At 39.4% G+C, this 13,583-nt stretch overlaps 1 protein-coding gene across 2 annotated transcripts in view; it reads left to right on the top strand.

Moving 5' to 3' along the window:
- The window catches only part of glis1a (GLIS family zinc finger 1a), a 60,155-nt gene extending 46,812 nt beyond the window's left edge, over positions 1–13,343 (top strand). For both annotated transcript variants that reach the window (XM_005728996.1, XM_005728995.1), the window contains 5 exons: positions 2,044–2,170; positions 5,371–5,524; positions 11,479–11,612; positions 11,699–11,797; positions 12,321–13,343. In XM_005728996.1, the coding sequence (XP_005729053.1) occupies positions 2,044–2,170; positions 5,371–5,524; positions 11,479–11,612; positions 11,699–11,797; positions 12,321–12,463 (657 nt within the window). In that variant the 3' untranslated portion in view covers positions 12,464–13,343. The remainder of the gene's footprint in view (positions 1–2,043; positions 2,171–5,370; positions 5,525–11,478; positions 11,613–11,698; positions 11,798–12,320) is intronic.
- The last annotated feature ends 240 nt before the right edge of the window (positions 13,344–13,583 follow it).

The raw sequence follows: 13,583 nt of genomic DNA on the forward strand, positions 1-13,583 counted from the left end.
TACTGGGTCATGCAAAAGGACATTGAGTCCAAAAACAGCAAAAACTCTACAACAGAATGGTTAAAAAGGTGTTGCAATGGACCTCAGGCTGATTGAAATGTTGTGGTGGGACCTTAAGAGAGCTGTACATAAACAAATTCCTGCAAACCTCAATGGACTGAAGCAACGTTGAAAAGACGAGTGGACCAAATTTCCTCCACATATTAATAAAGTCATACAGAAAACAATTATTTCAGGTTATTGCTACTAGATCATAGGGTGAACTTAGATTTTGAAACCTTATTATTCACATGACTGCATGTTTGTATTTAACCTCATTTTAACCTGGTGACAAGACCCTTGAGGTTTAAAATGTCTTTCGCAACAGAGTCCTGGCCAACATAGACAGCTGCTTAATCAGCAGTGGTTACGGAACAATACTCACCATTAGAAGCATACACATTTACATAAAATAAAGAATGAAAGACATATTAATCAAAAGCTAAACTGAAGCATTTATGGTCAAGCCTAACATCTGGAGGCAGATGTCCTGCCTGCAGGTGCCAAATCATTTAAATGACCTTGAATTCATTTAAAATTGATCCAATTTGGAAGAAATGTGTGACCGTAAAAGCATGCAATTTCTGAACAAGGATTTTCTTTCTGTAAAAGTGACACACAAATAAAAGCTTTGCTTTCCTAAAAATATCAGTGAGTGTGCCATTCCCCAAATCTGGCATTTCAGTTAAAAATAGACAGCTTTTTTCAATAATTATTAAAACATAAAAATTGCCCCCCAAAAAAGGTTATGTTTTAAATTCCATAAAGACACACACAGTCATTCATGAGACCCTGAATAGAAAATCTGTAGCTAAAAATGAACAAGCTCAGGAAGAGAAAGTAAAACAGGGTTTTTTCTGGTGCTACATCTTGATTTTATTTCCTGATTGTTACCTCATGTTTAAAAGCAAATGAGATGCATGTTTGTTCCCGTTTAACCTTAAAGTTCAAAACAATGTTGTTCTTCCAGAATTTTTTTTCTTAAATATAGATAGTAGAGAACTGCTTCTTTATATAACTTTCAAAGAGAAAGGGGGCTTCTCGGGGGTTGCAGGTCTTATTTCTGGAGAACTACAGCAGGAGAGAGTGGGTATGTTTATGATTCAGTAGGATGAAATACAACAAAACAAAGTATTACACACACTCCCTGGAAGTCCGAATAGGGAGCCTATTGTTCTGCTTTATCTGGGCCTTGTTTGTTTTCTATGGCCTGTGAGTGACACTGGGGCTTTGTGTGTGTATTCGCATGCCTTGTTTGGTTTAAACAGAACCACGTGTGTTGGTAAGTTGTGACACAGTCGACACGCCCTGTGCTGCAGTAAACCCTGTGGGGCTAATTGGAACTTTGAAATATTAAAGATGAGCTTCTTAAGCTCCTCACGGGCATACATTTATTCGAGCTGATGTGTCACAGCGATTGAAGTTTCTGGCTTCGTGAACGCTACTTTGGGTGAGCATTTCTTGCTGATTATTTACGCCGCTTTTGTGGTTCCTGGGTGTCTGCCGTGAGCTTCTTCTGAATCCCGAAGCTGTCAATAAATTGTTTTGGAAAGTTCCGGGGGGATGTTCTGTTTAGCGCTGGAAAATAAAGCCAATTGTTTAGCCTTAACTTTGTTAGAACATTTTTGGAATACGATTGCCTAATAAGATTTCTGGATTTTGTACCTCAAGAAGCTGGATCGCAAGATGAAACAAGAACCAGGCATCTGGTGCAAACTCATTTCTTTGATAAATGAACAGTAGAAAACCTCCTGCAGCTCGCTCACTGTGTTTTCAGTTGCTTTACTGAATGAAATCAAAAGAGAAGTCATTTAGTTTAAACTTGCATGGGAGCTGCGTTGCCCAACAGCATATAGTTGGAAGACAACTAAGCTGCAGCTTTAACGGAATTATTCTCATCCCTGCATGCTGGCAAACATCCACACTTGGTCACCAACATGATAACACAGTGCTGTTATATGACATGTATCTAAATGGCTGTAATGCGTTTTGTGTTGTTGTCAGGTTCAGGTGCACACGATGCTGGAATCTGACATCTTAAGTGACTGCCTGGCACGCCAGCATCTCCACAGCTCTGCCTCGTCGCACCAAGAAAACAGCTCACCTTTACCGGCTTTAGATGACTTCACAGGTATGTGCAGATGAAACGGTAGCAGAAGTCTGTGCTTAGCCTCCAGCGCCTCTCTGGAAATGAGCAAAACCCAAAAGAAAAGAGTAATTGCCCAAAACACCTGGGCTGTTAAGCTGTCTCTTTCATTTTCTCCCATGGCCTCATTTGCTCCTTTTCCTTTCCCTCCTCTCTCATTCCTTCGATGATAGCTCATCATGCCAGTGTTTACCTTGTCCAATTACTGGGCACCATGACTGTGGGCAAGTTGGCCTTCACCCCACTTGTCCTTCAGCTTCTCCAAACGGGTTTTCCAGCCAAGCTCTTTTTCTTTCCATTTCAATGGCTGAACCAGAATCAAGAAGCTGTCAGGTACACTGAGGCTCAGTTGGCCAAAGACAGTGGAGAGCGTCCAGGAAAGCTGTCCATGTCTATTACTTCAGACTACTCGCCGTTTTACTCAGAAGACTTTGAGGGAAAAGCCTCAAGCGGCACGCTATGAGCTATGTTTAGTCAGGGTGAAACAAGCATGTCAGTGTTTAATTTTGAAAAAATCCCAGGAGGACTTTTTCTTATCTCAAATGGCCAAATGTTATAGCCTGAAAACTGCTTTCTGTTGTGGTATACTAGGTGGATTTATGGTGACACACACTATCATTGTCAGCTTGGCTTAAAACCTAGTGCTGACAGCTTACTGATTGCATGCAGGTACAAGTTACAGATTTAAATGAACAGCATGAAACTATATTTTTGATATTGAGCATTCAGCCCCTGTAGGCTTGAAATGTGGCTCTGAAAGGTTTACAGAAAAATGGATTACGCTGACCATGGAAACTCCTCAAAGTCTGCTTGCAACATAGTCTAATCCCCATCTGTCCATATGTGCACACTGTGTGTAATATACTTGTATTTACACCAGAAATTGTTTTTCTATAGCACATTGAGTTGCTCATCAGTGGGGGGAAAATGTCACTACTGCACGATAATTTGGAAGAGTTTCATTTAACTATAAATTGAGTATTTTAATATTTTCGACAGTTTTGTTTGCCTACAAGGAGCCAGACTTTCTTGCCATTTTTTAAAAGTGGTCTTGAGCAATAATTCTCTAGGCTTTCTAAAGGTCTTTCAAAGCTTTTCTTTGAACATTGGCTGCTTTTTTTGTTACTCATTTTTAGTCCAATCCTTGTAAAAGGGACCTAATTGAATCAGTGTTGTGTCTACACAGACAACTTTGCAAAGAACCCATTTTAAATTATGTCTGCAGGCACCTTGGTACCAACAATCTGTTGCAAAAACATAATTTCTTCCCAAACTTAACAAACACACCCACCAAATGTTAGGAAATACCTAGCACAGGACTTGAGAGGAAAATCTAACCCCTCAGGTGATCCATCTACTGTTCACTGAAGCCTCATCAGAAATATGAAGAGAGGCTGAGGTATGCCAAATTACTCAGTAACTGGACTGAAGATCACTGGCAACAGCTGTTATTGGGAAATGAATACGAATTAGAGTTTTATTGGCCTTTCAGTATTTATGGAGGAGGTCAGTAGAGCGGTACAAACATCCCAACAGCCATCTGTAAAACATGGAGGAGGCTCTGTCATGGTCTGGGGCTGCTTCTCAGCCAGCGGTGTTGGGGCGCTTGTCAAAATTGAATGATTGCAGAAGAGTACAGTCAGATTTTAATCCACCATGTTATACCATCTGCAAAGCATCTGACTGATATTAGTTCAATTTTTCACCATGAAAATTATTGCGGACAGTAGAAGCATACCTGGATAGAAGAGCCAACAGTGGAGCACTATCAGTCATGGACTGACTTCCTCAGAGCCCAAACATCAGCATTGTTGAAGCAGTGTTGCATTATCTTGACAGAGAAAGGAACAAGAGGCAGCCAACATCCAAAGATCTTTGAATGTCCTTCCAGAAGCCTGGAGAGCCGTTTCTGAAGACTACTTAAAGAAATTGCAAGACAGCTTGAGAGAATTCAGGCTGTGCTGAAAAATAAAGTGCAACACTGAGTAGAGTCAGCCTTTCATTTCTTTATATTTTATTGGTGTTTGTTATAATACAATTCAATACAGCTTGAACCCAGTGAAAATCATCATTACAGGTAGTGATGTGATAGTGATGTAGTAGGAAGATTTAACGGCACAGATGCTCAGCAACTTTTATTTATATATCAATCAATCAATCCATTTATTTATAAGGTCATTTAAAAACAACACAGGTTGACCAAAGTGCTGTACATAGTAAAAAAGTAAAAAAGTAGAAGAAACACACACAAAGAACAAACTAAAACACAATTTTAACACAATTAAAAGGTAGAGAGTAAAAATGTGTTTTCAGATGGGTTTTAAAAATGTTGGAAAGATCCTAATTTCAAGAGGCAGACTGTTCCAAAGTTTGGGCGCAGCTATCGCAAAGGCCCAGTCTCCTCAGTTTTTCAGCCTGCTTCTCAGCTGACCTGAGAGTTCTATTTGGAGTATTTTTAGTTAACAAATCGGAGAGGTATGACGGAGCTAATCCATTTAGAGATTTAAAAACAAGCAATAAAATCTTAAAATCAATTCTACAACATCCTGGAAGCCAGTGTAAACAAGCCAAGACTGGGGAAATATGGTCATGTTTACGAGTGCCTGTCAAGAGTATGAAAATATATGAAAATAACCAGAGTACAGCCAGTTAGCAACTAGTTGAGTTAAGCCTCGACTGACAGGAAAGGTGTTGCAGGCTGACACAGATTTATTGCAACACCCTGGTAATCTTTCTGCATTTCTAAATGCCAGTTATCTTAAAACATTCACCAGTCTGTCTAAAACTAATCAAAGTCGTTCTGTCTGACTGTGATTGTTTGTGCAATTGAAAGTATTTACCCAGTGTATGCATACTCAGCCTCCGGGCAACCAGTTAGTTGCCACAACTACTTGCGGTCGATCTCTGACAGCAAAAGATATGAGAACGAAAAGCATTGCAACACTTCCTAAACTTTTGGTGTTTGGAAAACTTGGCTACATGTAATTTGGCGTTGAAGTGAAATACGTTGCAGTTGAAGTTTCTAATGATTCTAATGTTAACTCCTACTCTATTGTAACTGTTATATACATCATCCAACCTTTGCTGCAGAGACCTCAGACTAGATGTGGGACCAGATGTGGAGGTGGATGCTCAAAATGTTTGGTGGAGCAGATTTACTGAGGTTATCTGTGGCTCTCTTTCAGGTGTGTACTCAAACAGCAGCAGCACCGCCCACAGTCGGGGGAATTCAGAGTTTCTGCCCCCATCAGCAGACTCGAGGTATCCAGGCCTGGAGGGAAACTTTGATGCTAATAGCCCAATATCTTCATTAACAAGCCCGGGGAGCATGAGAGAGGGGTGAGTGTAAGATCAGAGCAAGTTCAAGTTAAATGCGGTGCATCCCCTGAGCATTTATTTATTTATTCATACAACGAAACTGGACTGGAAACAGTCCACTTAGTTTTTATAGCAGAGTAATAGATGTTTAGTGACTTGCTTATGGGCAGCAGTGGCAGTAGTTAAATCTGATGGAAGTTTATCTTCCCCAAGGTTGCATCTTGTTGCACCATTGTGAATATTTTCTTTCATATAATAAAAAGCAAAGAAACATCTATCATTTTTAATTTCTACACTGTCATGTATTTCAACATTGGGCTGCTTTTATTTCTTGGGAAGGAGATTACTTTACTGACATTTAACAATAAAACAAGAGGCAAACGTAAAATAGTCAGTTCATCCAAATCACAAAAATAAAGAAAAGACATATTTTCCTACTTACCCCTCGTGGTGTCTGGCAAGGTTTTCAGTTATCTGCTGCTGGGATTTCTGCTGCCAACTCACTACAGTGGAGCTGAATAAGATCTCATGTGGCAGTTTTTATTCAGAGTTATTTTCTACTATAGATAAAAATAGTGAAAACTAACAGACCTCAATTTTATGCTCCTTTCTGTATCCTTTTCAAGGATTCGCCCCCAAAACCTCTGCTTTTATATGTCCTAAACGTATTGTTTAAACATATCTGGCATGTATTAAAGTGTTTCTAAGCTGCTTAACGCTTCTGAGCAGTCCGGCTCTGTTCCATATCAAACACTGAAGCTTCAAAGTGATACTAAAGATTTCACAGTCATTTTGTTTTGCTTTCCCTCATCTCTGATTTCTAGAAAAAGCCAGAGAGATCCGAGCTTGTGCATTCTTGAATAAACCAGAGACATTATCACCAGAGATGGAGTTATGGCTTTGTGGTCGCACTGATTGGGTAGTTGGAGACCACAGAACCTATGTGCACTGTAAGCTGAGACAAATTTTCTCTAGGCAAGTATAAAAGTAGAAGTGAGACTAAAAAGATACAGCTGAAAGCCTCCAGGGCTGCAGTTTCTGGACAATAGGGCCTAAAATTATTGGTCATTGAAGGTTTGCCCATAAAGTAACTTTTATTGGCACTATAGTAAAAACAAAAACAGTCTGTCTAATAAAATAGCATCAATAAAGGCCAGAATAACATTTTTGTGGTTTAATAAATGATATAAAATATTACCATATAATGCACATTGTTTCATATGAAATTCTTCCAATATTTCCAAGGGTTGTTTTCAAGTGGCCTTTCGGTGTTTGGCTTAAATGTTAAGATTGGTTGTTTTCTCTGAGCACTGATTTCAACAGGTTTAAGCTTTAGGGTTCATCATTGACCGTTGGGGTTGAAATGAAAGTAGCAAAAGGTCTACTATGTATAGTTGTGACTTTTCCAGAAAGGCAGGCAAAGGAGATGTTGCCCAATTCATCAGCGAGAAAAGTGGACTAGACAAAAACATATCCTTCCATGATTTTGTGCCACTTGTCTTTTATTCTTTTATTTATGCCGACAGCCTCGTGTGTCTTACTTTACTTAGACCACTTAGAAGTGCAATTAACTAGATAATACCTGAGTGTGATACAATACAGCTGATTTAAATAGCTAAATTACCTCCTTAGCGTGTCTTGAAGTTTTCCAGAGGCCTGGTAATGAACTAATCATTTGATTCAGGTTTGTTGACCCAGGGTAATATATCTAAAACCTGCAAGTTCTCCACCCCTGGTTTATGGGATACATATTGACATGTAAGCCAACCTCACTTCTATCCCTTAGTGATATTGTGCAAACTGCAAAAGTAGTCTGCATGTTTAAGTAATGGCGAATCCACTGATTAGAATTGAAGCTGAAGAAGGTTTTTTTTATTTTTTTATTTTTTGGTCAATGTCATCTTTTTGGAAAGGATTCAGATTTGACCCTGACTGCTAAAGCAAAGTGCATTGTATTGATTATACACATATCTGAGATTGTTTATGGAAATGCTTAGTGATTTTTAAAATGTAAGAAATATGTATCAATGGAAATTTGTCTCAATGCAGAAGCTTTTTTTTATTGCAAGATCTTTATTTTTTTTTCTTATGATTACAAATGAAAAAAGTCCACTTCTGTTTTTCAGATATTCTTACACGTTACGGTTAGTTGTTCCTCTTTGAAAACTATTCAAGAAGTTATTGTATTTGTAGTGATAAAACTACATCATAAATGTATGTGTGCCAGCCACAGGCCTTGGGTTGAGGAGATTGTATTGTGTCGGTCAACCAATATATATACAAGAAAACACAGAATTTCTAAGTACTATTTGATCTGGATTTCATCACATATTTCACTTCTAAAACCACTTTAAAGTTTACAAAACAAATACAGATTTTAATAAATCAAACATTTGGATGCTTTTGTGCATTTTTAGGAACTTTGCTCACCTCCCTCAGAATCTCTCCGCCTTCCTAAAATGTGCAGCTACAGTAGAGCTTCCATGAAGCTATGCACAATCCGTCCATTGACGTCTCTTTATAGCAGCGGAGGATGTCATTGAATCCCACTGGTGCCCACAGTATATGACAACCTGCCAAAGCTAATACCAGACAAGCACTTGATTTTCCACAAAATGACTTAGACGAGAGACGTTAAACACGTGAAAGTAAATTATCTTTTCTTCATGGTGCAGGCAGCATCATGCTCTGACCTCATAGGGAGGCCAATGTTTACTCTGGCTGTAATGAGCCATTTTGACGTCTTTTAATAATTTACAGAGGCCCGCAGTGAGGCTTGTCCATCAGTTTAGTATTTGTGATGCACAGTGTTTGTATATATTGTGCGGTTGGAAGAGAGAGGTAGCGTGGTGCTGGATTTGCATTTTTTTGCAGCAGCGTGTCCATCAGATACAGGCACACTAACCAGGATAGCGCTCACACAGAAACACTATTATACACGTTGAAGGAAGGCGATGTAATGAAGTTTATTTTGCAGAAACTCCAAGTGACATTGGACCTAAATAGCCGCTTTAAGTGAAATCCTTCACTTTTTTTACTTGCTGTAGCTCTAAAATGAAATGCTTGTGCTGTAGTTTCCCTAAGCACTTAGTGGTAGCACTTAGATCCCATTAAATCTCCATCTGTATTGCACAGATTTAGCGTAATCCCCTGTGATCCATTAAATCCATATCACCGAAATACTTTCAAAATTCAAATTCGAAACATCAGGTTTGTGATCATAAGCTGGCACCAATTAAATGCAGCACAATGCGCGGAAGATCTTAAATTCTGCAAGCTGGATTCCTTTCATTCTGCATAAGCAGTAAGGATGGCAGCTGTAGTTAGTAAGAAAAACGTGAGTCCTGCAGAGGGTCAGTTGGTAAAATATGATCAGACAAAAAGTTTCCTGAGGTTTACTGACAGCCGCGTCCTCAGCCCTGGGCCCTCGGTAAGCTCGTGCATGTGAGCAGTTGGGCACACCGGCCACAAAGTGACAGATCGACCCAGCACAGCTCAGACATCTCAACTATGTTGTTGCAACATTACAAGAATGTAAGCCGTGGCGCAGACGGCGTTGTTTATAGTTAAGGTCAGCGCTGATGGTTCAGGGGCCAGTGAGGGGAAATTCAAAGATGTGTTGAATTCTTTTGCCTTGCAGTCATTGCAGCACATTCATTTCAACAGCCACGCTATATCAAAGGCCACGTTGTTTACATAATACTATACAAAACCTGGATTTTATTACCTCGGGAAGCCACAGCCATCTGTAAGTTATATCAGTTTGGGTTTCAAAAAGTCCTTCTGATTAATTTTGGCTTTTATTGTATTTCTCCAATGAAAGCAGAGACTGTTAACTTAAATGTAATAGCATCTGACATGGGAAATGGGTAATAAAGAGACTTGGGGATGATAAATGAGAGATATGTAAAGAAATCTCCAAACATTTCCTCTTTTTATAGCTGATCAGATGCGAAAATATACGATGTTCAGGCCAGCAGCCATCGGTATCTCTGACAAGGCCTGGCTTGTTTATGAAGCCCACTAAAAGTCTTCCAGCAGAAACCAGTGCTGTTTGGCTCTCTGGGGACCAATATGCTGCAGTACATCATCCAGGAAAGCCTTCAGGCCACATGAAATGCTGAGAGTGGGCTCTTTGAAGGTGGAAGGGGGGCACTTGAATACCGTACGGGGTTTTTTTGTTTTTTTTTTCAGCTGCGTATCTCCTTAGAGAGAAATTCAGCTGCCTTTCTTTCTTCTCGTCGACTTGGCTCCACTGACTCATTCGTTTCCATGTTGAGTCAGAGTGTTTGTGCACAGTCAGCACATTCTTGCAGCAAAGAGATGGATACAGCTCTCTGCAGCACATTACCCTCCTGAGGTGGAAACGCTTTCTTATACAAACTGCACTGTTTGCAGAAGAGAAGTGTTTACATGTTTCTGATGTATACAGCGGTCAGCTGATGTTTATCTGATTTAATTACCTGAAAACCTCGTGCCCTGGGTTCATTGTATCAGAGTCAGTGTTGTTGCTTACATTGATTGAAACCTTCCCTATGAAATAATTTTCACAATTTAGTTTAATACAACTAAGATTGAAGTTCCATCAGTCAGAGAGTTACAACATCATTATCGTTTTACCATAATATTTATTGGCTTGGAAAACTTGTGTTGAATTTTATGGTGCTTAACAAACGCTGATATACATCTCAGTGTGACAGAAACTTTCAGCAGTTCAGCAGAAGTGAAGGTCAGGCCAAAAACAGCATTAGTGTAGAAACAGGCCGGGCTGAGTCAGTCACATACAGGATCAATTCTCTGGAAACTTCATTTCCACTTTAAAAAAAAAAAAAATAATTTTTGAGTTAAACCATCAAACCTGTCACTTTCAACTTGTACTTAGATTTGGTCTTTAAATGGCTTCAGTAGGACCTGTTGACACGTAGCACTCCATCACTATGATGAATGTGGTCAGTGTTTATTCATTTTAACACTGAAACACACGCAGTAATCAGTACTGGAGTTTAAAGTTAACCGTGTTTGTGGAGAATAGTTTGATGTTACTAACTTTAGAAATCTTAAGTCATCTCTTATTTCTTTATGGTTTACTTCCAAGGAGCTGGACTTTCTTGTAATTATTTAAAGTGCTCTTGAGCAACAGTTCTGCAGTTTCTGGAGGTCTTTAAAAAAATTTTTTCAAAGAACTATTAACTGAAAACTTATCTCAATGTGGTGTGGAGTGTGTCCTTAACCTCCTAAGACCCGAACTCTTTCATGGCATTTTTTTTTTTAAATTTTCTTTGCTATTTGGGCTGATTGGAACCTGATGAATATAAAAACAAAGAATTACCAGATTTATTTATTTTTTTACCTGATTTTTGTTTCTTTGAAAAATTAGATCCACTTATGAGGACATTCGTCTTAAATTTCAGTAGAACGGTGGCAGTATAATGGCCTCGTAAGTGGATATCAGGCCCTTGCAGAGTAAAATTTAGTATTGTGGTCTAGACAACCCATAATGTGATGTCCACATATGTGGACGCCAGGTCCTAGAAGGTTAAGCAAACTGGTCCAGTTTTGCCTAAAAAGCAAAAGGAAAAGTGATGGGCCTAAAAATGATCTACGGCAGTTTCTGAAAGTCATGTCCTTAAGAAATATTTTAAAAAATCTACCAAAGACCTGACGCACGACCTGAAAAAGGCATCTGGCCCATCAGTTGATCCATCTACTGTTATCTGTCTACTTGAGAATAATCAGGAATGATTTCACTGGTTGGATGTCTATGAAGAAGCCATTTATAAGGAAGGTGAGCAAGCAGAAAAGGTGGTCATCTGTGGGAGCAGGGCTTAATCCAAAATTGGCCTGGTGGTTGGTTGTCTGGTTGTTGGGGTTTTCTCCACATTACTGTAGAGTTTTTACCTTACAGTATAAAGCGCTTTGAGGAAACTGTTTTTGTGATTTGATGCTAGATAAATATTTATGTTGTGCGTTTCCAGGAACAGACCAGCTTCCTTGTTTGTGTCCGCTGACGTGATCCCAGCGAGTCCCTGCTCAGACAGAGTGGACGTCCGGCTGCAGGGCTTCCAGAAAACCTACAACCACCAACAGCAAGTGTTCTCGCAGCAACACGGTACAGACAACATCAAGTCAAGTAATGTGAGGGAGGCGTGTGTTCAATGCCATGCTTCATCTTCGTCTACTCTGTGGTTCTCCTAGGCTGCCTGTATGGAGAGGGAAAGATGGCTCAGGCACCCAGCGATGGAGGTTTTGAGCCTGCAAGTTACTTCACCAACCAGCCCGCCTCCCACTCTACAGGTGAGACGTCAACTACACAAATGTAGCTTGTTGCTAACTATATCTGTGGTAACCTGTAGTTTTATTTCAGAGCTGAAATAAGCTTTCTAATGCAATTTTAAAAAGATCTATATAGCTGATAATTATCTGACTAAAGAGTAAAACTTTACTGAGGCTAATAGCTTTTTATCCGCTTGTTGTCCATTTGGTCAAATGAAGGTTTTTAGAGACTTTTTACTAAAAGCAGCTACTGAAAGTGACACTATAAGAACAGTGGGAGCAAACTGAGACTAAAAAGTTAAGGAGCAGACAGATAAACAGTAAGCTGTAGTAGGTTTTAATATTGCCTCATGGTTTCCATGCTGTTATTTGATGCCATTTATTATAAAACATTGATTATAGTTGCTCAAACAATTATGAAGGCAACTATCTGTTTGCATTTTTTTTTAAAACCTCCAACTAAACTCTTTCCCATATGTAATAATAAAACCTTTCACATTTAAATAACTCATTTGCTGTGTTGTTGTTTTTTTCCTTCTGTCAGGGTTTGACTTGCTGCAGGACCTGCAGGGTCAGGCGGGGGGCGGTTACTCCTTGCCTCCCTGCCCAGACGACAGCTTCCTCTTCCAGGCAGGTGGTGTCGACCGCTGCCTCAGTCAGATTTACTCCGTCTATCTGGACTCGTGATGGACACCCAGAAATATTCTATGCAGCATGAATGCGACAGCTGACAATCACTCACTTGTGTATATATATATATCTAAGGATCATTTTATCAGCATTGTTCCTTTTTTGGCAAGAGAAAAAAGCCAGTGGGAGTTTAAATGGTACAAAAATAACTAGAGGCTGAAAAACTCTTGTTAAGCTGTGGATCTGTGGACAAAAAAACAAATGGCCAAAAGGGAAAATCACAGAGAGACAGTACTGTGCAAGAGTCTTGACCCACCCAACATTTCTTTATATTTCACTAGCAAAATGGGAAATAGGCAATGCCATTTGTTGAAATGTTCAAAGATATAAGGCAGAAACAGTGTTTGCAGATTTCTGAAAAGCTTGAAAGTCAATATCTGGTATGACGCTTTCATTTAATTTCTTTAAGTAGTCTTTAGGAAATGTCCTCCAGACTTCCTGAAGAACATTTAAAGCTTTTCTTTGGATGTTTGCTGCATTGAGCTCTGTGCTCTGTCTACATGATCCCACACTGTTTCAGTAATGTTGAAACAGGGAGCACAGTTCATGACCGATACTGTTCCGTTGTGTGTTTTTCTATTCAGGTAAGCTTTTACTGCATCTTCAGTGTGTTTGGGAGCGTTGCCACTAAGATGATTATCAGACGGTACTGAATGGTGGACCGAAATCTGACAGTATCAGATCTGACAGGATCCCCAAGGGCATGTCTGTCAGATGATAATACTATTACTAGAATAGCGTTATAAGCCTGCCACTTCTTCGTTTGTCCCTTGCTTGTTCAGTTCCCTAAAATTCTTTAAAGATGCTGCTCAGAGGTCAGTGTAAAGTGGCTTAATAAACAAAAACATTCCTGTGAAAATGCTCAGGTACAAGCTCTAACCAGTGTCCAAAGAAAAATGTTGAAAGACTTTCAGAAAGCCTGGAGGGCTATTGCTCAAGAACACTTTAAAGATTACAAGAGTGTTTGGCTGCTTGGAAGTAAAGTATAATGAAATTAGGAGTTGGTCAAGATTTCTGCACAGTATTCTCAGTAGCAAAGTAGCAATGACTTTTTTTTTTCTAAATTCAAAAATGACCACAACATTTGTGTTTTCTGGATAGAAGGAGCTGCAGACTT

Source organism: Pundamilia nyererei, unplaced genomic scaffold, assembly GCF_000239375.1.
Source record: "Pundamilia nyererei isolate P.nyererei 1_Seehausen unplaced genomic scaffold, PunNye1.0 scaffold00031, whole genome shotgun sequence".
In the NCBI taxonomy this organism is placed as follows: Eukaryota; Metazoa; Chordata; class Actinopteri; order Cichliformes; family Cichlidae; genus Pundamilia; species Pundamilia nyererei.